The sequence below is a fragment of the Centruroides sculpturatus genome, unplaced genomic scaffold, assembly GCF_000671375.1.
Source record: "Centruroides sculpturatus isolate CEXI.00-Female unplaced genomic scaffold, Cexi_2.0 scaffold750, whole genome shotgun sequence".
Lineage (NCBI taxonomy): Eukaryota > Metazoa > Arthropoda > Arachnida > Scorpiones > Buthidae > Centruroides > Centruroides sculpturatus.
In genome coordinates this window covers 65,424-92,900 of record NW_019384899.1, presented here as the reverse complement: position 1 = coordinate 92,900, position 27,477 = coordinate 65,424, and the positions used below count along the sequence as shown (strand labels likewise).

Sequence of the window (27,477 nt, the reverse complement as noted above, 5' to 3'; positions counted from 1 at the left end):
ACAGTAATTTTCTTTGATGAAAATGTAGGAAAACATAGTATCTATCATTACAGCAACAAACATGTAAACTTTGTTTAATAATACCTTCGTTTGTTGCAGTTGGTGGCAGAAAAGTGAAGATATACGAACGTTAATGATTAGAAAGGGAATCCCCTCCAAAAAAATAACGGGTAGCACTTCATCAGAAGATTCTTCGAGCCGAAGTCTCTTTTGGTAAAAAGCCACCAGTGGCTAAATGGTCTTCGTACCTTGAACGCGGGGAGTTCGTTCGTGGGTTCGCACCTTGCTGAGACGGGCTGGCTACGTGGAGTTTTCCGGGATTTATCCACGTCTGTAATGCCTAAATAGGGGCCAGTTTCCCTTAAAAACACCTCCCAGAAGGCATTTTACCATAGTCAGATCGCCCAAGTGTTGCGTTGCCATAACTTAACAATGAAACAAACTCTTTCCGTAAGGAACAAGAAATTGATCTAAAGTTGATTGTCTTACTCTTTTAATCAAAATTTTTCTCAAATGCGATAGCGCATTGTCGTTTTCTATTGCCACTATGACTTTTCTTTCTTTGATACCATATTGATTAAATATATAAATCACAAAACTGAAAAAAAGAAGTATAGGACAAACACTCAGAAAAGCAATGCTTAACTTGCGCATGCGTAACACCAACTAAAATTTGACACAATATACCGTTACGTTCGTTATCCGAATTTTGTTCGTTATCTGAGATAAAATTTTTGCAAAATAAAAGTTCGTTAACCGATTTGGTAGTTAACCAGGACGTTCGTTAACCGGGGTTCCACTGTATTATTAAAAATGCATTTATCAATAAAATACAGAACTGGGAATAGTATTTGTGATTTTGCCTAGTGACAAGTAAATTCAACTTACGTCGTTTTTCAACTTAACTCACCAATTACCGACGTAAGGCGAGGTATACCTGTAGTCTGTTTTTATTATCCATTGTTCTGTAAGGAAGTTTACATGCAAAACATCTTGCATATTTGGGAAAAAAAGTAGTCATGATTCTGCCTACTAAAAAGTTTACTTTTGCTGTCTTTGACTTTGGTGATCCAGTGTGACACCATTGCAGGGGGGGTCACTCTGAAAAATATAAGAATAAAAATTTAAAACTGCAATCATTTGCAGTTTTAAATTTTTTGCCACTTCAAATTAATGGGCCTCTGAAAATTTAGTGTTTAGCCTATAAATCTTTGAAAGTCTCATGTTTGTGAGTGGCGATCAGCAAGAGGATAAAAGGCACTATTCATTGAAGTTAGATGATATAGGTTCAAATATTTGGAATTTTAGTACAGTTTTGATTTTTTGTGTGTGTGTGTGTAACTATTATTTTACTGTTTCATTAGCATTATTATTATTCCTCATGTTTAAAGCTTGTCACAATTTTTAATCTCTTGTTTTATATCATTTTTTGTTTATTGAAAACAAGTCTCTAAATCTAACAGTTTGATGATGATAAATATAATTTTTATTTTTTCATATTTATTTTAAGGTGTGGTATTGTTAAATTTGAAGCGTTACAAAGATGAGTACATGAGGAAATTGTTCATAATATTAACAATTAAAAAATAAAATGCTTTGACAACACTATTCTATTTTCATATAACTTGTCCTTTTTGTCCATGTGCAGTAATGTCTGAAGGTTATTTGCCTATGAGGACATAGCACGTAAAATACATAAAAATTAATGTTAAGAAATAAAAGTTTCGTTTGAACCAGAGATATGGCAGAATTAAAGCATTTACAATGCATGCTGATTATGAAAAGCATGAAAAAAGAAGAGCCTTTTCCATTTACTTCTGCACTGGTCATCACATTGGCCAATGAAGCAGTTTCCAAAGACTGCAACCCTAGATGACACAATGGGATAGTTCTTTGAATAAATGTAAATTAGTTGTTATTTATTTGAGGGTAGTGTTGATAGTGTTGCAATATTAACTTTATTTGAAATAAGATTACAAAATTATTTTGTAGTATGCAATAAAAGCATGCATATCTACATATAAATGAATAATTTTCAGGTTTAACGATTGATTATGGATGGATTTCCTTTGTTAAGCTTGATGTTTGTTAATTAATGACTATCATGCTGATTATGTAAATCATTAATTTTTTCTTAACTAAAATAAACTTTAGAAAGTATTTGAAGGAATTGGGAGAAATTTTGGTATCATTCTATCACTATTATTTAGGTGAGAAATTTAAATTACGATTTAAACTTGAATGCTTCTTGTAGGTTTATTATAATTCTTGTTATGAATGAATTTAGAGATAAGTTAAATAAAACTTATAAAAAAAAAATATACCTTGAAAAATTGACATAGTTTGGATTAAGCTACATTCAAAAGAAAATTGTGTTTTAAGTTGATGATTGTATAGCAAAAATTATATTCAAAAATAATTAGTTACAAAAGATTTTAAGTATAATTGTTTCCCACTACAAAAGTAAGAGGTAAGTAGAAGCAATTTTGTTTGAAAATACATAAAAATCTAACTATTAAGTTTTTACTATAGTTTTGTTTTAAAACATTTACAAAAAAAAGGAGCCAAAATATTCTGGTCTAATTATATTTTAGACAGGATAGGAATAAAATAATGATAGTATTAGATAGTTCCATGTGTAACAGTTTTTCCTGCTAAGTGTCATGTTGTTTGGAAACACTCATTTCAGTCAGACTTTTTGCATTAATTTGTATAATGTTCACCTCTTGCAGGACAATGTGCCAGTGCACACAGCTGCTGTCTAAAAGTGTGGGTTTGAGAAGCTTGGCCATCCACCTACATTTCAGACTTGGTTCTTAGTGATTATCATCTGTTTCCAAAAAAGAATGAAGAGTTGCAGGAGGCAGTTTATGGGTGTTTTCCTGACAAAGCTGCAGAATATTTTTTCAAGGGTATTGAAATGCTAGTTACAAAATGTAATAAGTGTGTTGAACTGCAAGGAGACTATATTGAAAAATGACATTATTGTTTTATACCTAAAACATCTAAAACATAGTTAGGCTGGAAACTTTTGACACCTACCATGTATAATAGAATATAATAATGTTATAGATTAAATAGAATGAAGATTTACTTGCACTTATTGTGATTATTAGCAATATATATTATTATTGCTGGAGAATTAATTTAGCTATTTTCAACTATAAAGTGTCTTTAGTACAACTGGCAAAAAACTGGCATATACACAAGTTGCTCAAAATTGGATATTTTTGTTAGTGGTAAATTTCTTAAATACACAGTTGTTTATCATCAACAATCATTATTAATTTTTTTATTTTTGATTGAAAATTCTATAAAAACATTTTTGAAAAATTTAATGCATACTTAAGATATGAAATCTATTTTATAAATTTGAAATGAGAGATTAATAAAATTTACTTGTATGTATTTATTGTAATATATGTATAAACTTTAGGATGTTTCTGATTACTGTAGTTAAAATTTGATTGAGTAATGATCTTTGTACCTTATTAAAAATACATTCTTGAACTTCAATCTTTCTAAGGCTGTGTTTACAGTGATGTGGTGAGCAAAGCAATGAGGACAATGGTGAAATGATATAAAACAAGCATGCAAAAATTACACATGTTTATAGTTATGTAGACTAGCTTGAGCTAAACCTGATGCTTCAAAAGAGGAGACTATGAGACAAACAAGTATGATTTCTCCTCATTCCTGAAATCTGAGCAGTGCTGTATTTGTAACTAAATAATTTCTATAAAATGATTAGTAATAGTAATAATTACAGTGGGTGATCGGATAATGAACACTTTTGCTAAAGATTTTTATGTTTTGACAGCGAACACATGATCGGATAACAACACCTCACAAAACAAACACAAGAAGAAGCAATGTAAAATAATGAATACTAATTGGTCTTCCCTTGTCTTCAGGCAACAATTCAAAACTGTTTGGAATGTGGGAGATGTTGACATTGGCACTCAATCTGGTATATACTGATCAGATAGTATTCCTTCAAACTTTGAAACTCTCCCTTGTAATTCTAGCCTTTTATTTTTCTGACAGAAACAATTCTTTTATACTATTTGTGAGACTGTCGGGCAGGCACTCGTTAAGTTTTGTGTCTGTTTTTATTTTCGAAAGGTGAGATTATAATAGCAAAGGTAGAGAGTGGGCAGAAGATGTCTGATGTTGCTGGGCGGTATGGCTTAAACAGATCTACATTAGGCTGAAGTTCAATCTTATCTAAGAAAGATACAATATAATCAAGAAGACTCAAGCAGCTAAAGAAGTANAAAAAAAACTTTCATTTTAGCAATTTAGTTAAAAATTAATTGAAATAACATTTTAAAGACTGCACTGTTTCAAATCATAAAAGAATAAATAAATATATTGAAAATAGCAAGTAGTTTATAGTCATTCATCCAACAGTTATGATTTATTTGATTAAAGTTTAGAGTAATTATTAGTTTATAGAAAAGTATTATTTAAAAATAACTAGTATTTTATTTCATACTTTTTTTTAATAAGATAACTTTCAAATATTAAATTTTGGAATTTTTTTGAAAGTTTTTTTATATGACAGTAGTAATAATGTATAACTTAAGCATTTAAGTTTTTTTTTGTATAATAATTTTTTTATTAAATATATTTCAGAAAAGCAAAGTGGAAGTTTGAAGGACTTTTTTCTGATAATAAACGAAATCTTCAAATGTAGTTAAAATTCATTTATAAAATATTACATAATGATTTTGTCATCAAAATTCATTAAGAACAAATTTAATTTATATTTAATAAACAAATTAGAAGCGTATATTATAAAATGTTTGTATTCATTCTAAATTTGCCACATAATATATATACAGTCGACCCCCCTATAACACTGTTGATTTTTCCGTTTTATATGAATTTCATGTTGTACGAGTCACTTAGATTTTACAAATACGTGAGCCGTTCACAGCCCGGCACACGTATTTGTAAAATCTAAGTGACTCGTACAATATGTAATTCATATAACACGGAATTATCTACAGTGTTATAGGGGAGGTCTACTGTATATAAGTTAACATTTAAAAATTTTATTTACAAAATCAAGTAAATTTATAAGTTTCTCTTTATATTTAATAATATAAATAAGTTAAAATTTTAAGTAATATCAAAACTTTTGGCTGTTTTTGTTTTTAAATAATAGAACAGTATTTCTTGAATAGATAAATTTTGTCTTTTATTTCCATAAAAATTATAAGTTTTGAAATCTAATTTGAAATGAATTGAAAACAAATATTTGTTAGAATAACCTTTTTCCTATGTGGCTATTATATCCATATGCATTATTCATTTATAAATTAGTTCAATTTTAATTTTTACCTAAGTATTTAGGAACTATATCTATTTTATGTGTAAAATAATTATTTGCATAAGTTTTTTACACTTTAAAGGTTTGGAATTATGTCTTTACTCTGTTGTAGTTTTGAGTGATAGGTTTAAAAATGGCTAGTTAAGGAACTAAAGAAATAAAAAAAAGTTCAACTCTTTCAACTGTACCAGCTAATTTTTGGAAAATGAATAAAATAGTATTGAAATTGGAAAGCAAACCATTATGTAATGTTACCTATTTCAGTTAAAATCAATATGTGTATAATCAAGGATAATTGAGATACTTTTAATGAATTGGCCTAAATGTTTTTTTTTTTCCTTTTAATTTTTCTTGCCATATTACACTTGAATGATAAAATTTTACTGTTTGGTTAAATACAGAATGTAAGTATGTAAAAAACTTTGGGAGTGAAAAGAAGAAACATTGTAAACAGTGAATTATTGCTGCTGAAAATTTGTGATTAATTTTAAGTATGATTTTAATTTAATATTGTTTCATGTCTCAATAGTTAGTTAATGATATTAATATTATTATTTTTATGATTCTTTACAGAATAACTTTAACAGTATCAGAAATCAAAATGATCAAAGTGTATAAAATGATGTTACAGTTAAGTACTTGAAATATAAAAAGTGGAAGAATTCTCATTATCAAGATTAAGAAATTACATATAGAAAATATTTTTATATAAAGCCAAATGATCACTGTAATTGTTTATATACATGTTATTACATCTGAAACACAGCTGTTATGTATTGTATATATAATTTTTTATACAGGTTGAATAGTTTCAATCTGAAACATTCTGAAATCTGTAACTTCACTTTTGTATTAGGAAACCTTTCAGATCAGACTGTGATAGTGCGACTTTGCTACTTGTGCCATTAAAATGATATAATAGTGCATGTAGTAAACTGTCAAACATTGTCAGTGGAAGGCATCCATGACTATTATTATTATTTGCTGGATTGTTTATATATGGTTAAAAATATCAGATGTCTGATAGTGATGATAATCTTCAACTCTACCATATTGTGTTCTAAAATTGAAAACATTCTCAATTGCAAGCATTTTGGATTAGGGATGCACAACCTGTACAGAAATTGGTTCAGTATATAATCATATGGAAAACAACAAATAAAATGTTCTTTTTGTTAATTTGTAATTATATTGCTTTTATGATATTTTTAGTGAATTTTTTTCCGCTTACTGAAATGTGTTTATTTAATATATCAGATTCAGAACTTTTAGCAAATAGTTTTCTTAAACAATAAATTCAATGTTTTTTTAATTTGTCTGATTATATCTTCTAACAACTTAAGTTTTTAAACAGGAAATGTTCATCAGATAGTTAAACTTTTGTATATTTATATGATGATAGCAGTATCTTATAACAAGGATACTTTAACATATATAAAGTAAATAAAACTAATTTTGATTTGTTTCACTTTAGCATCTTTGGATTAAAACACACTGGAATGAAGAAAGCAAATATTTTAATTGAGCATTAAATGAGGCTATGGATTTTGATTATTTAAGCAGAAGTTTCATTTGTGTCAAAATAGTTTTTGCTTGTTAAAAATTTTCTTTTTTGCTTATTTTAGATCATTATGTACAGTACTATATGAAAAACTGTGAAATTATTTATAAGCTAATTAGTAACTCAATCTTTATGTACTTTGTATTAATACAAACAGTAAATTTTAAGGAAAAAATATATTATATATTTTTGATATAATAACATCAAGTTTATAGAAATTACTCAAAATTTCTTCTTACTCTTGTAAAGAATCCATATATGAATGTGGATTTTATTTTCATATATAATTTGAATTAATGTTTAAATTGCCTTTTTTAGTTTTGGTTTGGAATCATTATTCAACTGTTTTGGTTGTTTAGTCTGTAGTGTTTAGATTTTTATTAATAAATATAGATACTCTGCCTTGATATTTTTATTTTTACTGTTGGAATAAATGAAAATTTTATTCAGAATATTGGACAAAAAGTCCAGTTTTATCATGTAATTCTTTCCAGATTAAATCATTATTACCAATTATAAGAATTTAAACACAATCTAAAACTCCTATAATTTAAGGTCAAGTACTGCTGTGTAGCATAATTATTATAAACATTATTTACTTTTATAATTTATCATTTCTTCACTTAAGTACAGTAGTTCAAAACTGATTTTCATGTAGATTCAAGTTTCATTAGATTGATTTTTTTTCAAGTAATTTTTTCCAGCTTGAATTTAGTTTGATACATGGCTGATTTATTAATATATATATAAGGATATAATAATATTATCTAACAAATTAAAACATTTCTTTGGAGAAAAATTGTCTGTACAATCTTATTTCAATTAAATCATGGTGATTGGAACATTAATTTATGTGAAATTTTATGGTTGGTTTGTGTTATTTGACTACCAAATATTCAGAAATGCTTCATTGTTAGAAAATAGTGTCTGTTTTTCATGAAATTTATTTTTAAAACAAAAACAAATATTTCAGAGGAAGATTGTTTCCATCAGTTTCTTCTCAAAGAAGTCACTGCTTATTCTTTATTTGAAGTTAAATGTTTATTTTATATATATATATAAAATTTGAGCAGGTTGTTTGTTAGCAGATACCATTAGATCAGCCAGATGTATATGAACCTGAATATTACTGATAAAATTTTTTAATGAAAAATTAATATTTTAATCCAATGATTAATGTTTTTTGTGCCAACTTTAATTTTAATTTCGTTAGCAGAAGAATTATTTTGAACAGCATGAACATGTTTTAATAGTAACCTGTGTGCAAATGGTAAGTTAAGTAAAATTATAGTCTAAAATTAAAATTCTGTAAAGAGGATTATTTAGTTTTAATATATTAATACCTTCAGTTTAGATAATTATTAAAATATTCTCAAGGCAAACTGTATTTAATACAATTAGATAAGGAAATCAAAAGGTGTTATGATTACATGTATTTGCATTGAGGAAGTTTAAATTTTGTTTTAAGCTTTCATTTCCTCAATTTGTTTAAATTGTATTTACTAACAATATGTTAAATTTTAAGAGGCTCTTTGGGTTTTATAAAAAATTAAATTACAAATTTTTGTTTTATTTCTATAATTGAATTTTGATAAAAAGAATTTTCTCATATTTTAGTAAAGTTTAATTAATGAAATATTAAATGGACATATAAAATGCTTAATTTCTAATTTTAACTATCATATTAAATTTTTTAAATCAACTTTTCATTACTTTAGGATAGAAATGATGGAAAAGAAATTGAAACTAAAAATATTAATTTATTTGGGTAAGAATTGTATAAAATTGAATGCTGTACAGTTGTGTAGTAAAGGCAGTATGTTTTCAGTATGGATCATTTATATCATATTTACTTTTTAGTCAGAATTTATTATTAATAATCTGTAGTACTGAAGCTTAAATAAATGCAAAAATAAGTTACTGGTATGCAATATGATATATAATCATTTTAAAAGTGCTCAGATTTCATTCTAAATTTACTTTAACTGAATCAAAATCAATATGTCAAAATATGTAGCAAAATTAGCACATGTATTAAATAGAATTTGTACAATTACACTATGTAGTAGTAAATATTTTTCAGGCTTTTATTATATTCTGTACTTGACTATATAGTCAAAAGTATATCTTAAACCTAAGGAAATTATTATTTTGCTCTAAAAATTTTATTGCTTATGTTTATGATTAGAGAATTAACTAATAATATTTATAATTAATAAAATAATAAAAAAATAACAAAAAAAAGTTTTAAACTGCTATTTAGAATTCAACAGAAGTGATTTTATTTTTATATAGGAATGCTAAATTATGTGAAATTTGGATGTAATTTAGGAAAGAAAGTTGATGACAAATATGCATTGTTGCAGTGAATACTATTTGTTCTATGTAATTTAAATATGACCAAGTGGTTCTTTAAGTCATAGATAATTTGATATATATATATATATATTTGGCTGTAGGATAAACTCTAGTCCAGATGATCCAAATTCTGAAATAAATTAAAAAAAAGTTTTTAAATCGTAATTGTGTGTAATTGTAAATTCAAGATTGTGTCCTGTAATTTAATAGTTTATAATAGATACGTATCCATAATTTACTGATTTATACATTATTGATATTTGCTTAATGAAGGTAAATAAGTTATAATGAATACTAATTTTTATACATTAGTCTTGTTTCTTTCATTATTTAGTATCTAGAATCTATAAATAGAATTATTAATTGAAAAAGAAGATATTCTAAAAGACAATTGTAATAATTATAAGATTGATTATTATGATGAGAGTTCATATAAGGTTTCTGCTTTTACTTGCTATTTTTCATTTTTTATTTAAGAACCACCAATAACATTAAATATTTGTAAGCTATTGATTGTTTTTAGTAGAATAGCACTTAAATATCAATGGGTATGGCAACATCCAGCTGGCGAGCGATCTCAGTCCAGAGTGGCAGCAAGATAACTTTGTGGAATGGTTGAAATGGCAAGGTTTTCTACATGGTATTTCTGAAACTTCATATATGTAAAAGACATGTGATATTTGTAAGAAATATTGTTAGTTTGGTGAATTTCACCATTTGTATCATGAAATAAAAGATGAATCAGCTTTGTTGAATCAGCTTTGTCTTCCTCTTTGGAAATGCGAGCAGTGGAAGTGGTGATCAAACTTGGTCACTGCATGCTAAACATTGTTACTCTGTATATGCACATTTGTTTGTATCAGTTTGTCTGCTCCACTCTGTAGTGCATTCACATCCACAGTCACTGGATGCTGGCACATAGGACATACCTTAATTAAAGCATTCCCTCAGACAATACAATGTCTCCATACAATGAATTTTGGTTTCTATAAAACAAAAAAAATCTTCACTCATATTTAAAAAAGTAGTCCATAGTCCAGACAATGTGGTCTGTAGAAAGAAGAGTTGCATAAAATGTTTTTCAATGACACTGAATATTCCTGGAATATTAAATAATAATAATGGCCATGTCCTATGGAGATCTCTGGGAAAAATTATCTTCAAATGCTCTATTTAGAATAGGAGTAAAATTTAATAATTAAAATTAAGAACCGAAAATAAGACAAATGAAAATGGATGGTTTTGTAAGGAAGAATTTCTTAATATAATTAAAATGTTTTAGATGTAAAGGATTAATTAAAGAACAAATATATTTACTGTGTTTATACAGTATTTACAGTAATGCAAAAAAATTATGTTCTGGTTTATCGTTATATAATTACTAATAATTTTTTTTAGTTTAGATCAAAATTTTAATAATAAAAACTAAACAGTTTAGCTAATATTTTTGATATCTTAAGAATTGTTTATCAGATCACTTTGATGATAAATGATTTGCTGATTTATTTAGAAAATATTGTTTTATAGTTTATCAATATATTGAAATTTGAAGTTTCAAATGTCTATATATTATGCCAGAAGAAATGAGAATTGTAGATAGCATTTTTCATTTTACATCCATGTGTTGTACTGTTGAGATTAACAGTTAATGTTGAAAATTAAATGTTTGTAAATATTTAAAAAATGACCTAAAGAATGACAAAAAACATTCAAAATTAAATGTCATCCCCTCTGGTTAAATAATTGACACATCAGCTTCAAAATTAAAAAAAAATCACAAACATTGAAATAATTTAAAATTTGTAAAAATTTTGCAAAATTTGAAGTTATATTTTTATACTGTTGGAGACAGCTATATTTATTTAAAAAGTCTTTAATGATAACATATTTTACTGTTATTGTATTATAATTATCTATAATTTCAAAAAAACCCTGAATTTTAAATTTATAAATTAATCTGTTGTTTTGCTAAAACTTTTTTTTACTAATTTGTTTTTGTTTCCTTTCTTCTAAACATTTAAATTTGATTAGCATGAAGACGAAATTATCATTTTATTGTAAACTATTTTCAGTTTAATTGTGCTTATTATTTCAATTGTATCTGTTACAGTAAGAAATTATTTGAAATTTAATATACCTGTGGATGATCATAAGTATTTTAATATACTTAGTTTTGTTACATTTTTTTTTTTGTTGTTTTTGTTTAACTATAACACTAAGTTATTTTATATCTTAGAATTAGTATTTAAGGAAATAATTTTTGACTATATTATTTATTAAAATGTGTAAATTCATAAAATTTGACTTTTTTCCACAACTTGATAATTTAGTTTTGTCTTTTATGATGCCTGGACAATGGATATATTTGATTTTTACATAAATTTTAATTTGGTGACCAAAGGTGCTTTGGCAGTTTTTATTAGAATAGGAATTAAATGGAGAATATATCTACTAAAATAAAAGTATTACAAGAAGGATCATCTATCCTCTGCAATAGTAAAGTTGAGGTAAGATATACTTTAAGGAATATTTCTGAACATTGGATTGATCCATTTTGAAAGGTTTTTGTGAATTGTCGATTGATAAGTGTTTCTGAAACATTTGATACATTATTGTTTGTTCATTTTAATTATTGTAATGCAAAGTTTTGTTCATTATCTGTAATTTTCCCCAGTTTATCGTATATGCTTTTAATGCCTATTTGGGGGGAATAAATGTTTGTTGTTTTATATATAATTCTGATGTAATGCAACTTATTCAGTAATTTATTTTAATAGAGAAAAAATTATTTGAAGTCCCGTGAAATTTTATATATATATAAATTTTCATTTAAAACATGAAGTTTATGAATGAGTGTGTGTGATTTTTAAGAAAACTTCAGAATTTTAATATCCTTTGAATATAAAATGCCTGTATTAAAAGGAAATGAAAATTAATACAATTACAATCAGTTTGTATCATTTGATCTTTTATTGAACGTCTTTGTGATCTGATTTTTCTGATAAATTTAACACAAAATTTTTAATGCTGTTGCTAAAAATTTTGTACTTTCGACATCAATTTTATTATTTAATAAATAAAATTTTTAATAAATTTCAGGAATACATAAAATAATTTCTAGATGCAATTTGTGTTTTTGTTTTTTAAAAAGTCAAGAATACATTTTATTTCTTACTCAATTTTATATGAAAACTCAGGCTGTGTTCTTACAAATATAGTAGATGCTATTTTAAATATTTAAATGCAGTTTTCCAGTTTTAATTATGGTTTGTTCAAATAATTCATTTGCATTTTTTTTTCTTGTTTCATTTATTATTATGAGTATTTTAACAACTGATAAAAGAAAATGCTCTTTTTAATGGCTAATGAATTTTTAAATTTACCTTTGTAATCATCTCTGAAAAATTGCATAATTAATCAAATTTATACTAGTTATACTTTCTCATTAAAACAAATTATAAGTTTACTTTAAAAACTTTAAATTATTTTAACTGAAAGAATTAATTTTTCCTATATTTTTTATTTTTTATAGGCTTTCATGGTGCACTAAACATATGCCAAAGGTAAATATAAATGTTCAGTTTATAAAGTATTTATTGATTTGGAAAAATTAAAAATTATTATTATTATTATCTTTTAAAATACAGTATATTATTTTATATGCAATAGAATTTTATTGTGATCACTGTGCTGAAAATGCTTTGTTATTTAAAAAGTTGCTTTTGTACCATGCTAATTATGCTTCAAAATATTTTTCCCTGGCAAGAATAAGCAAATTTTCTAAATTCTTGGAAAAAGATACTTTTTTTAATCAAACATTAATTGAAAGGTACAGTTAAGTATGCTAATGAATGTTTCATCTCTACTGGTCCATTAAAAGCTAGCTGAACATGACAGATAAAAATTTAAATATTCATGTTAGATCATTGAGGCAAAGAAATTCTGCAAAATGCAGAAAAGCTTTTTTCAACATCTGTGCTGGAAGCAGGAAAAGATAGTGCCTTCAGTGATACAGTAGAGCATTGTTTATCAGAATAAATTGGGGACTGGGATTGTTCAGATAATCGATTATGTACAAAAAAATATATTAACCTATCCCATGTTGAAATTTTTCTCCGTTGCATGTTGCTTTGCGTTGAATTTTCGTCAATGTGTTAAGCCTAACGTAAATTTTTATAATAATAACAATTTCGTGGCTACTGCATAATTAAAAATTATTTCTTTATTTTGTACAAACAAAATAAATATATTGAAAACTAGAAAAAATTATACTTTATAAGATAATCTAGTATCAAAAATGTTCGATTCAGCACGACATACGTCCACACATACAGTCCTCAGAAAAACACCACACCAAAGTGCCAGTGCTGCCAGCTAGAACATGGACACCAACAAGAAAAATATTGGAGTAGCCCATTTGGTTGCGACGCTGCAGCACTAGCAGAAATTTAAATTTGCCGACTGGAACGCTTTCGGTTGACTGGCTTTCGGATAAACAGTGCTCTACTGTAGTTTATTGAGTAATGGCATATTCCTATTTGTGTTTCTCCAGGAACACAAGTTTCTCTTGGTGTTTTGGAAAATATTGCCTGTTCTGTTGTCAAAAAGAATCCCTTTATTGGGCAACAATGATTTGGATCTAATTGCTGCATATTTTTCCAAAATGGGTTAACTGGATGCTGGTCAAATAAGCAGTAATTTTATTTGAAGGTAACTTTTTGTTGTTTAGTAGATTTTTCAATATACTTAAAATAGTCCATACATTAGCAAAAACAGTTTTTTTCTGATTCAATGTTTTTTACAGCTACACACATTTGTATCCACTCCTACAATAACTGTTTTTCTTTCAGTTCGTTACTTGATCTGTTTTATTAGTTTATCCATTGCAGAACTTCTCTCAGAACTGTGGGACTTTTCAATCTGTTTAATTGCTTTCCAGTTGTATGAAACAGTCTCCAGTCAGGTTCTCCATCTTGTTATAATTGGGTTTGGTGGTAAAGCAGTTCAACATCCTTGTTGTCTGAGGCAGTCTTACAAATTCTGCCTTTGTTAGGGAGCTTTAACTAAAGCTGCTTTCGTGGAAGCCAAAAATCTGTATGCATTTCTTATTTTGGACATGCACCTCGTTGGGTTGAAGATGGATATTTTGTGCCCAGCAAGTAGAATGTATCATTTGATAACAAAACGTTGCTCAATTTTAAAGCTGTGTAGAGCATGTATGGAACATTATCTCAGATCAGAGCAAAGCAATTTTGTCTTAACTTCATCTGATTCGAGTACTAAAAGTACTTCAACAATTATTTCTGCATCACATTTTTCTACAACTTTTGATTAACGGTCGACTTTTGTTAAATGTTATGAATGGCGTCACCAATCAATGCACAACCTTTCTATTTTTAGAATCAGTTATTTTGTCCCTCTCTTAAATATCATATTCTTTGCAAAGTTTTATAGTATCTTGCATATCAACATTTTTGATATCTGATAAGAGTCTGTGTAAGGTAACTTTTCACTGTGTAGGGTAACACTAGGCAACTTTTCATTTGGGGCAAAGTTCAAGTTTTTCTCAAACCAACTATGTAACTCAGTTATTCAGCATATTTATTGGTATTCCTGCAGACAAAAACTTTTGAAGAATTTAAAGAATTAGTAATAATTTTAACTGCTTCGTGGATCAACATATTTTTTAGTTCTGCTGACTTGTTTTGTGTGTTTCATCAAAGAGAAATATTGTTGAACAATAGATTTTTTTTCTTCATCATATATATTGCAGTTATTGTCTTCAAATGATAAATGTCTTGACTCTATAGTAAAGTCTTCATTTGGAAATTCATGCAATTACATTTTTGTAGAAATACTTATTTTCAGTATTGTGTTTACCTGATTTCCAATCTCTAACCATTCATAAGTACTATGAATTGTAAAAACTAAATATATCAGTGGCTCCAACCTGCTTAGTTTTCATCAGTTTAATCTCATTGCCAATCAATTATTCTCTTTTTTATCTTGTAAAATGTATGTAAAATATGTACTGTGTTTTTGTGGAATGACTGGCAAGCTTGCATATAAATGGGACACCAGCACGTTGGTTAAACTGCGACTAAAATATAAAATTAATCAGTTCTAACAAAACTAGTTGTTAATTAAATGTCAAAGAAAACATTCTTCCCAGTACAATACATGTCAGTCAAATTACAATTTTATTATTTTAAACTAAAACTCTTCCTGATTTTAAAACAATGACTTATTGACACAACAATTAACAACTTATAAGTAATTGCTCATTAATTTTATTTCATTTCAAATATGCACATTTCTTAAAAATTGTTTTGAAATTAGAGAACATCATAAACTATTTTTTTACTATGTACTTTTTATTTTATACTATTCTTTATTGTGATTTTTCATGAAAATCTTAGTTATATTTTTCTAAATGGCATTATTATATTTGATTATTTTCAGATTGCCATTGTGGTATTAGATATGAATAAAAAGAAAATTCCATTTGTGATGTCACAAAATTAAAGGTATTTTTTCACCCGATAGAAAAAATTATAATTATTATTATTATGTTCTATTGTAAGCAATAAAATTTAATACTTTTTAGTTTATATTTATATAATATAAATATAATTTGTAATTTATTTTAATAAAAATTTATATTTTAAAACAATTATTTTAATTACTTTTTTTTAGAATTCATGCTGAAACAGCTGAAGTAAAATCATCTAAACAAAGCTGATGGTAACTATTTAATTTTATAATTTAATAGATTATTTTATGAACATATTTTTATACTTTATAATTAATAAAAATTTCATCTTTAACAAATATTATTGTAAATTAAAATGATAACTTCAATGATGAAAACTTAATGGAATTACCGTTTGATATTAATGATAAAAAGTAAAAATGGCTGCTTTTATTTCTGATCTTTCATTTAATTTAACAATTTTATGAATTAATCTTAATTAGATCTGATAAACTGAATTTGTTTTCAGAAGTGTAAGAAACTGAAAAAATGTTTCAACTTAAAAAATATTCAGGTAATTACTAAATGGTTTTTAATTTTATATTTTGTTTTAATAGACTAGTTTTAATAAATCAACAAGTCAAACATTTTAGCATTGCTGCTTTTGAGTGTTTATAATATAAAATATGTAACCTAGTTTAGTTTGTTCTATTAAATGTGAAACTGAAACTCATCTAAAATATAATCAGAATATTTTGAATCAGTTCAAAATTGGGAAAAAGAAATACACATTTTAAAATAAATTTCTATCTGCAATAATGAGCATATCTTAACATTCTTAAGTATACCTTGAATGTATTAAAGATGTTATAATTCTGCATATATTCACATACATAATTCTAATTACTAAAATTTTCAACAGAATGATACTTTGACCAAAATGCTATGTCTAAAATACAAGAATGTGTCTTTTTGGAATTTCTAGCATCCATTGTTATTAATTATGCAAGTGAACATAAAAAATCTGAAAATTAAATTAACTTTTTAAAAGTTATTTTGTCACTCATTGGGATAACAAAAATTAAAATAAGTACCGTCTTGACAGTGTTTTTTCTGCAATGTACAGTACATAGGAAAGGTATATATAATATAAATAATGAAGCCAAAAAGCATTGATGGGAAGAAAGTAAAGATTTAAAATATAAATATAATAGATGATTGCTTTGATGATGATTTTTCTTATGTTAATTAAACTAGTAGAGGTGGACAGGGTTAATGAGTATGAAGAGTTCATTGAGGATTTTTTAAGTATAATGTAATTTATTCCAAATCAGGTGTTTCAGTCTATTTCTGAAATTGGCCTTGAGGTGTTAAAGACAAGTCTGGCCAGATACAAAAGATAGTCAATATGATTTTGGGACCATAGGTTGGGAATTTCTGGTTTAAACAATAGTTCCATTTCTTCCAAATAACTTCTTGTTTAGAGAATAATATGAACAAGATTCCTACACACCTAGAAAGTCAGGAAAAATCTGGGATTTTCATTAGTGTTTGGAAAAAGTCATGGAAAGTCAGGGAATTTGCCTCCTTGGCTGCCTTGTTGTTGTTTTTTTGCTCACAGTTATGTTTGACTAAGTGCAGCTATCTGCAGGCAGCAAAAAAATAATGTGCTATACAATTTATGAAAAGGGATGAAGAATATTTTCAGGACCCAAAATTTCTCTCAAGCATACACCAAATTTCCCCAAAAATTTACAAAGCACAAAAAATGATGTAATTTTTAAATGTTAATTATTTAATATTAAATGCATAGAAGTATCAAAAAAGTTTTTCTTTTAAATCTTAGTTCTTGAAGTGTGAAAAAAAGGATGTTAACTGTTCTTACTGCAGAGTTGACCTTTTTAGGCTACTCTTCCACCTCAATATGTAAAACACTGTTTAAAAAATATTTCCATGGTTTTAGCACAATAGAGAGGTTGCAGCTGTCATTTTCATTGCAAAAATGAGAACATTGGACATTCAGCACTGTCTTCCTGTAAGCCTAGAACTTTGACAATGGCATTTGAATGTCAGTGGAATCATGCTTGACATTCCAAACACCATTGTCAAACTTCTAGGCTTACAGGAAGGTGGCACTGAACATCCAACATTCCATTCCATTTTTGCAATGTAGAGGTTGCAGCCGACGTTTTATCATTACATTTAATTGACAATTAAAAAAAAATATAAATAAAACATACCAGTATGAAATTTATACATTATAATAATAAAAAGTATGTAGAAGTATAAAATTATCTTAACGTCCTTTAGATTTAAAAGATTTACTTATCAGCTATGTTGTTACCATATGTGAGAGAATATTATATTATAAATGTAATAGTGCTTAGTGAGAAGTTAATCCTTCATTTTGATTTTCTTATAATTAATTGGAGTCAGTTTTAAATATTTTGACAACACTTTATCAAATACAAAGTTTTCCAATGTTTAAAGAAATAATGAAATTAATTCTTTATTAAAATGTAACACAAATTGAAATTGATGTTATTACACGACATCAATTTTAGTTTGTGTTACTGTTTTGATATTTCAAAACAGACCACTGCAATAATGCATATCAGCAGATTATTCATGTGCAATTTTCAATCATTTTATGAGTATTTTTATTACTGTTTGCTGATATCCTGGAGGCCCTTTGATTCTCTTGATCTTGAGGGTCTTATGATCCCTTATTTACTTTTCTTTTAAAGCTTTATAATATTCTAAGATGGCATATTTCTACCTAGGCAGAATAAAATATACTTGATTAACTGTGTTCCAATCAGAAGAAGCTTTAAAAAAGTGAACAATTAAAACACAAGAAAACAATTTAATCTGTTTTCTTGTGTCTTAATGAAATGTTTGTTTTATTTACAAATAATTTAGAATACTTTATAATAGTAACCTCAATAAAACTTAATTACTGAACTATTTGCAAAGTTAATGTTTATATTCTCCTCATGTTGGGAAGGTATTTTGTATTTGATTGTACAAGAAAGTATCACTTTAGTTAAATAATATATTAACTAACTGAAATTAGTCATTTTTATTAACATATTTATTTGATATTCCTAATTATATTAATGGCAACAATGCATATTTTGAAGAAATTATAAATTTTTTAAAATTCATCATACTGAGTTTAAGTGAACTAAACAAAACTATTTTATTTTTATGATGAAAACATAATGGAATTACCGTTTGATTTTAATGAGAATACAATAATGGCTGCTTTTTTTCTGATTTTTAATCAGTTATTCATTATATTTAAAATATTCATTTGAAATATTGATTGAAATGTTCTTTTTTTTCTGCAGGGTTTACACAATGCTAATCTGTACACAAGGTAAAATTTTTAATACTTTTTTTTATTCATACTATCAAAATGCTGTTTTAAATAATAAACAAAATTTATAATTGATTATCAAAAATTATTACTGATGAAATTTTTGTACTAAATTACCAATGAAATTTAAAATAAGTAGAAATATGATGATAAAATTAATGGAATTACCGTTTGAATCCAATGATAGTTTATTGGCTGCTATTCTTTCTGAACATAAGCTTACTTTTTATTATTAGATTATTATGAGTAGTATACGTATGACACATACTAATCACAAAATTATTTAATTTTTTAAATTGTTTCATATAAACTTTAATATATGGTAGAATTTATTTTAAATTTGTTATCTTTAAGTAATTTTTCAGATAAGCTAGAAACTGAAAAAATGTTTCAACTTAAAAAATATTCAGGTAATTACTNACTTCCCGAAGTGAGTGATAACTTGAAATAATATTTTTAAGTAAATTTTTTTATATAAATTAAATTTTAATATTTGTTAGAATTTATTTTAATTAAAAAAGAAGTGAGTGGTAATTTAAAATAACATAACATTGAAATTATTTTAATTTTTTTTTTATTTTTACGTTACATTACAGTTATATAAGTACTAGTAGCCAGGGACGCCCCCTAGTGGGTGTTCTTTACAAATTTCCATGGGGCACGGTTCCTTTGACTTTTTTGTTCCTATCAATATGCTCTACAGCTCTGTAAAAGTCCGAATGGTAAGATTTACCCTCCGAATGAAGAGGTGGCGATCCTTCCCAAACTGTAGCCCCTGTGCGAACAATAAAGTCAAAGGAACCATACCCCTACTCGCGACCCTTCGCGAGATATAAGCCCCTGAAATAATAAATTCCTATTACAAATATACTGAATTATTTATATTGCTATATTGACCAAATAATAATTTATTGGCCAAATAATTAATAATAATTTATATTGTTAATTTAATTTGGTGTTTGAAATATGACACACGATAGGGGCGCCTCTAGTGTCCGTTATGAAACGGTTACGGGACGGACACGAGATGAATGGATTATATACATAGATTTCCACTTAAATTAAATTTTAATATTTGTTAGAATTTATTGTAATTACAAAAGAAGTGAGTCGTAATTTAAAATAATATAACATTGAAATTATTTTAATTTCTTTTATTTTTACGTTACATTACAGTTATATAAGTATTTCTACTTTTTCCCGCAATTTATCTATAGTAATGCATAATTCTCCCATTAAATACAAGAATAAGTTCTCACGATTGTGCATGATATATTCCTTATTTAATTTTTGATATTTTATAATGTGACACCATGAAAGTTGACATTGGAATTTGTCAATAAATTGTTCAAGTTTTTTATAACGAGAAACAAACTCCCAGTTTAGGTAATCATGTGTTTGTCATAAAGTTGAGGTTTTTAATTGTTGGTATTTTAAGTCTTTTTATATCAAATTTATGTATGAAGAGAGTAACAAAATCATCTGAAAGATGTTGGTATTCGGAGATTTTATTCCAATCAAGATGATCCGAATATCTTTCTAGGAATTGTTCGTCTAAATTCTGATGTTGGCAAATTAAATCCCATTTTGAATATTTTACATAATAAATTTGATTGGAAAACGGTAATTTTTCCATGTGTGTTCCCAATTTAAGTAATTCGCGAATTCCAAAATAAACGTTTCAGTTAAATCGCGTCGTTGACTGATCGTATCCCAATGAACATAATTTTTAAATTGACGAATAGTTTGTTCTTCTAGGGGTGAAGACGAGAGTGCTTCCCAGTCGATGGGGGTGAGTACTTTGTCTACAAAAAAAACAAACATTTTTTTATATTATTTGCTGCTTTATTTGAGTATAGTAATGAGTACATAATACTTGATTATTTGAGTACATTATAATTGAGTAAATATAAAATAATAAAGTACATTACAAAATGAGAATTGAGTACATGTAAAATAATAATTGAGTACATTACAAAATAATATCTGAGTACAAAATTATTTTTTGAGAAAAAAGTTAATTTTTGTTACGATCTCCAAAATCTTCTTTTTCAGATAAAATAATTTCGTTACAATCTACTTTTTGAGATAAGGTAATTTCATCACAGTTAAAATCATCTTCTTCTTTTTTCACAAAGGAGTATATCGTCACAGTCCCCAAAATCTTTATTTTGAGAAAAAGCAATTTCACTACATTTTCCGAAGCCTTTTTCATTTCTATCAGTGGTGTTTAATGAATGTTTTTTCTATAAAACTTGGATGCATAATTTGTTCGAAAATTATTTGGGCAATGACAGATCCAGGTTCAAAAATAATAATTTTTAATCCAAAATTATGCATTAGGACCCCGATGTTTCCACGATAGTCTCCATCAATAACTCCTGCATTGATCATAATATTATTTAATGATAAAGAAGATTTTGGAGCTATTCTAGCATAGCAGTTATTTGGCATTTCTAAGGCCAGATCTGTAAATATCGCTTTTTGTTCATTGGGCTTAATTTCAAAGCCTTTAACACAAAATATATCATATCCAGCTGCTCCCGTAGAAGCCTTTTTTGGAATTTTTACATTTTTATTACAAAAAATTTACATTCATATGGTTTATTATTTGGCAATTTTAATAATGCTGCCTCATTATATGTTTGTTTTAAACAAGAATAAGTTCTACTACAAATACTAAAAGTGCTTCCTATGGTTTTAATTTATTCTATATTTCTAAACGATGGCCTTTGTAGTAGTTCGTCAAAATCACTGACTAATTCATTTAGGGCATGCGGATATTCTTTGCCGCCTTCGAAGGATTCGTCATACATTTCGTGGAAATTCACAATACTTGCAAACATAATATCAGCATTTTTATGATTTTCAGAATATTTGGATGTATTTTTTAATTGCTCGGCAAAATGTTTCGGAATAATAATATGCAGTAACCAATCTGCTTGATTCTTCATAATCTGAATCTTACGCTTGTCACGAGCAGCTGTCATTCCTCTGTGAAAACTCAAATGGTAACTAATTTCAAATTCACAATTCAGAAACCAAACCAAACAGGAAATAATAACTACATTAATTAAGTATAGTTTCATAGATTAAAGTCTGATTACAATGATATAATATTTGAGCCGACGAGAGTGATACAACATTTCTGCTACTTTTATCAAATGTAACGTTACTCATTAATGCTGAGGTATCTGATACGAAGACATCATTTATACAGGGACACAAGGGTGTTCCTAACAGTAATATCAATATTATTCCTGCACTTTACAGAGTATTGATTTCAACCAGTAATTTAATTGTGTAAAATTACAAAAATGAATTAACGATACAAATAATAGATAACAGAATGTGTGGGTTCTTTCTGGACTAGTTAAAATGGAAGTACACATAAAATTACAAAACACCGACACAACAGGTAGGATAAGTAATGTTATATTATTTTAAATTACGACTCACTTCTTTTGTAATTACAATAAATTCTAACAAATATTAAAATTTAATTTAAGTGGAAATACTTATATAAAATCCATTCATCTCGTGTCCGTCCCGTAACCGTTTCATAACGGACACTAGAGGCGCCCCTATCGTGTGTCATATTTCAAACACCAAATTAAATTAACAATATAAATTATTATTATTCATTTGGCCAATAAATTATTATTTGGTCAATATAACAATNATGCAGACTTTGAATCAATTTTGGAAGAGGTTTCTTCCGATGAAATAGATCCAGAAGTAAGTTTTACTAAAATTATTGAAATTCATAAACCTATATGTTATTCTATTATAATTATTGAAAATAAGGATGAGATAATATATGCTAATTTCTATTGTGGCAATAATGCTGTTAATAAGTTTTTAATCGATATCCAAAGACAGCTGAATAATTTGTTAAGTAAAATAAGTCATAATGTTGAAATTAATTTAAATACTGTTCATTTGATGATGATGATATCCGTGTAATGGATCACGATCATCAAACAGAATTTTTTAAAGGGTGGGCCCATAATAAATGTAATTTAAATTACCGATTAAAAACGTTTATTCCAATTATATTGCACAATTTTTCAGGTTATGATTTGCATTTAATTTTTAAAAATATTCCTTCTAAATTATTTTCAAAAATTAAAATTATTCCTATAAATTCAGAAAAATTTACAACATTTTCATTAGATTATTTTAAATTTATTGATAGTTATCAGTTTTTAAATTCTTCTCTTTCTACTTTAACAGACAATCTTAAAAATGCAAATTATAGTTTTCCGATTTTTAATCGTTTTTTTCGCAATAGCAAATATAAAGAATTATTAAAAAGAAAAGGAATTTTTCCATATTCCTATTTTAAAAGCAAACGAATATTAGATGAGATGCAGCTGCCTCCCGAAAAATGTTTTTATAACGAATTATCAGGAGAGCATATTACAGATGAGGATTACAGTCACGCTCAATTAGTTTGGAAAAAATTTCACTGTGAAACTTTCAAAGACTATTTAAAATTATACCAATACATTGATACATTATTATTAGCGGACATATTCCAAAAATTTAGAAAATTAAGTTTAACATATTATAATTTAGATCCTGTATATTTTATAACTACACCCGATTTAACATGGAACTGTGGTTTAAAAATGACAAAAATCCAATTAGAATTATTTAACGATCTCGATATGTACTTATTTATAGAAGGAGGTATTGGGGGGAATAAGTTTGGGGGGAAAAGATTCGCAAAAGCAAATAATCCTCTAATACCAGAAACTTATGATAAAAATCAACCTCATAACTATATTCTATCGATAGATGCAAATAATCTTTACGGGTTCGTAATGAGCGCATATTTACCTGTAAATAATTTTAGATGGTTGCACAAAGACAAAATAAATGCTTTAGACATACGTAATATATCTGACAATAATAGCATAGGATATATCTTAGAAGTAGATTTAAAATATCCAGAAAATATTCACAACAGACATAATTGTTTGCCGCTAGCTGCTGAACATATTAATATCCCATACGATTTATTATCTAATTATCAAAAAACAATATTAAATAAATTAAATTTAAAATATAGCAATACTAATAAAAAATTAATTCCTACTCTTTTTGATAAAACAAACTATATAGTTCATTATAGGAATTTAAAATTTTATTTAGAAGGTCTGATAATAACTAAAATTCATAGAATATTAGCATTTTACCAAAGTGCATGGCTTAAAAAATATATATTTTTTAATAATAAAAAAAGACAAGAATCAACTAACAGTTTTGACAAATCATTTTTTAAATTAATGAATAATAGTTTTTTTGGCAAAACCTGTCAAAATGTAAGAAAGCGTATTAACTTAAAAGCAGCTACAACATTAAATCAATATCGCAGATATCTATCTAAACCATCTGTTGAAAATTTTCAAATTATAAACGATAATCCTACAATTTTTAAAATGAAAAAAACTAATTTAACTTTGGACAAACCAATTTATATAGGTTTTTGCATATTAAAATTAACCCCTTTTGAGCTGCGCTCGAGTCTGACTCGAGCAACAAATACGTGACGTAAGATCCACGCTCGAGTGTCACTCGAGCAACACGTCATCAATACTTTCTAAAATGTCCACGCTCGAGTCTGACTCGAGCGAAGCATTTTTAGATTCTATTGGATGTTGTTGATGACGGCATAAAATTTTATTTATTTATATCCAATAGTAGTTTATGTTATTGAACATTTTTTCGGTCCCCACTAATAGCAATCGTAGATATGTTCGAAAAATAANAAGTAAAATCTATTTTTATATCATTAAATTTATGTTAATTTCATGTTTTATCATGTTTATTTTCTGTAATTAGTTTTTAAACTAAAAATATCGAACTTTCAAGAATGACAGCTTTCCTGCAATGTAGCGAACTTCTACAGGAAAGCATCGATCGCAGGCGTTGCCCCTGTAAAGTTGTTTATCCATGAGGAAAAGGAACCATTCAGGAGGCAACTTCAACACTTTTACAAAAATTAACAGAAAAAAAATGTTTTTCTTTCTTATAAATTTTTTTACACAATAATAAAAAAGAGTGAGAATTTCCAATACATACTTAGTCTTAATTATATGGACAAGAAGGGATTAAGCAAATTGCACATTTACGAGACATTTTACAAAATATTTAAAAACAGATACGGCGAAAATGTACATTTATTATATATCGACACTGATTCTCTTACACTTCAAATTTATACGAACGATGTTTACAAGGATTTTAAATCGTTTCCCGATATCTTTGATTTTAGTAATTATCCCAAAACTCACAAATTATATAACGAAGCAAACAAAAATAAATTAGAATATTTTAAAGACGAAACACTATCATAACCGATAACTGAATTTTGCTCCTTAAAACCAAAAATGTATTCTTATATTTTCGATAAACAAAATAAAAAAACTGCTAAGGGTGTAAAAAAATCTGTTGTAAAAACATTTAATCACAATAAATAAAAAGAAGTTTTATTTAATGCAGAACTATTAAGGCACCAGCAATACGGAATTAAAAGCAAAAATCATGTAGTAACAACATATCTACAAAATAAAATTTCTTTTTCCCCATTTTATGATAAAAAATTCATTTTAGATAATGGAATAGATGTATTATCGTTCAGTCATTACAATTTCTACTTTTAATTCTTACAGATATTGCGATATCATCATCATCACAATACGGATTTTTAATAGTATACAAAAGAAAAACTACTTATATAATGCATAGCTTCTGTAATAAAACTTACTCGTGTTTAAAACGAGCGTATAAAGAGGCGTCATCTTTAAAATTACCAAATAATAAATCATATGAATGTAAATTTTTCGTAATAAAAAATAAAATAATATTACCAAGGGTCGATAAATATTTTATAAGTTGTGAATGTATAAAATGTAATAATAATTAATAAATATTTTATTTTCTAAAATTTGTTTATTTTAAAAAGCTATCAGAAAATGTAATATGTCCACAAAAGGCTTCTATGGGAGACGCTGGATATGATATATTTTGTGTACAAGGCTTTGAAATTAAGCCAAATGAACAAAAAGTGATTTTTACAGATTTGGCCTTAGAAATCCCAAATAACTGTTATGCTAGAATAGCTCCAAAATCTTCTTTATCTTTAAACAATATTCTGATCAATGCAGGAGTTATTGACTTCGACTATCGTGGAAACATTGGAGTCGTAATGTATAATTTCGGATCGGAAATTATTAACCTCTCAGCTGCGCATCTCAAGAATCCGAAACTACACCGCTGTTGCTCAATATTTGTTGGTTTTCATAGTAATTTTTAAAATTGCAATATTACGTTTAAAAATTGCTGTAGATCTGAGCTGTTTTTTGTCTTTTATTACGCGCATATCACACTTTACGATTGTTAACTTTAAAATATTATGTTTGTTATAAAAAAATAATAAAATGCAAGATTTTTAAATGTAATAAAAAAATTCGTTTTTTATAAATATTTTATTAATTTATTATATATGTTTTTTAGATATGTTTATATTCTATCAAATAAAAAAAACTGTAGCATTCTAACTTTATTTAAAGTGATAATATGACTTATAATATATAACGCACATTGTTTGGGTTGGGTATTTCCGTTTTCTAAATTTAGGTCACAGCTGTTTCTGCTTAGGGGGCGTGGTGACTTCTTGTAAATTTAGGTCAGGACGTGTTTCGCTACATATATATTATGTAGTATTTACATATTATTTTAGCAAAATAGACATTTCCAACATTTATTTATTGATAAAAATGATATAAAACTATAATAAAATAAAATACTGCAAAAAATTGAAAGCAATATACACACTAGTATATATAATATATATTGACATTTTATTTACTTATAGATGACTTTAAAGACAATTTTAAGTATCTATACGAAACATTTTATTTTCAAGTGTAGTTACTAATAAAAACCTCCAATAAAGTTCTAAGTACTTGTACAAAACATAGGATACAATTGCCATTACTAATTGAAACGTCCATCAAAGTTAAGCATCTATATAAAACCTTCGGTGGAATGGTAATTACTCACAGTTGAAGTTTTAATTTTCTGTGCAAAACATATCTGCTTACCAATCGTGTAGCTCATTTATTCACTTTACCTCAAATAGGTAACACGTAAAAATTTAGTTTTGAATTTTTGCTGTGAAGCTCTTAGTGAATTTTTTTAATATGCCGAAAAGAAAGATAGATGATTCAGAGATCGGTTTAGATCTTTTAAATTATGTTTCTTCTGATGAGTCTTTTCACAATTCAGACTCAAGTGATTATAGTCCCTCAGAATGGAGTGCATCTGATTCTGACTCGGAATCAGATTCTGTATTG

The 27,477-nt window shown here is 26.7% G+C and overlaps 2 protein-coding genes and 1 long non-coding RNA gene across 4 annotated transcripts; 2 read left to right on the top strand and 1 right to left on the bottom strand.

Moving 5' to 3' along the window:
- Positions 1-11,487: 11,487 nt before the first annotated feature.
- Positions 11,488-19,436, top strand: LOC111631464. 2 transcript variants are annotated; one of them, XR_002757703.1, is made up of 6 exons: positions 11,488-11,764; positions 12,790-12,820; positions 15,720-15,784; positions 15,954-16,001; positions 16,259-16,303; positions 19,083-19,436. It is a non-coding gene; the product is annotated as an uncharacterized LOC111631464 (long non-coding RNA). The 2 variants fall into 2 exon arrangements; XR_002757702.1 differs by lacking the exons at positions 11,488-11,764; positions 12,790-12,820 and adding an exon at positions 13,704-13,967.
- Positions 19,437-21,331: 1,895 nt separating this feature from the next.
- Positions 21,332-22,101, bottom strand: LOC111631455 (deoxyuridine 5'-triphosphate nucleotidohydrolase, mitochondrial-like). Its single transcript, XM_023375701.1, has 2 exons — positions 21,871-22,101; positions 21,332-21,664 (listed from the first exon to the last, which is right to left on the bottom strand). Exons 1-2 carry the CDS (start codon positions 22,099-22,101, stop codon positions 21,332-21,334), a joined length of 564 nt encoding a protein of 187 aa, XP_023231469.1.
- A 1,320-nt stretch (positions 22,102-23,421) lies between these two features.
- LOC111631454 lies at positions 23,422-26,473 on the top strand (the record flags this gene model as incomplete). The annotated part of the gene is made up of 3 exons (XM_023375700.1): positions 23,422-24,513; positions 26,085-26,324; positions 26,468-26,473. Coding segments are annotated over 3 exons (1,338 nt in total), but the record flags the coding sequence as incomplete, so codon positions are not given.
- Positions 26,474-27,477: the final 1,004 nt, after the last annotated feature.

Coding starts and splice junctions, on each gene's coding strand:
- LOC111631455 (XM_023375701.1), bottom strand. CDS start 22,101: ATGACAGCTGCTCGTGACAAGCGTAAGATTCAGATTATGAAGAATCAA. Junction 21,665..21,870: donor CGCATGCCCTAAATGAATTA/GTCAGTGATTTT, acceptor ATTCCAAAAAAG/GCTTCTACGGGAGCAGCTGG.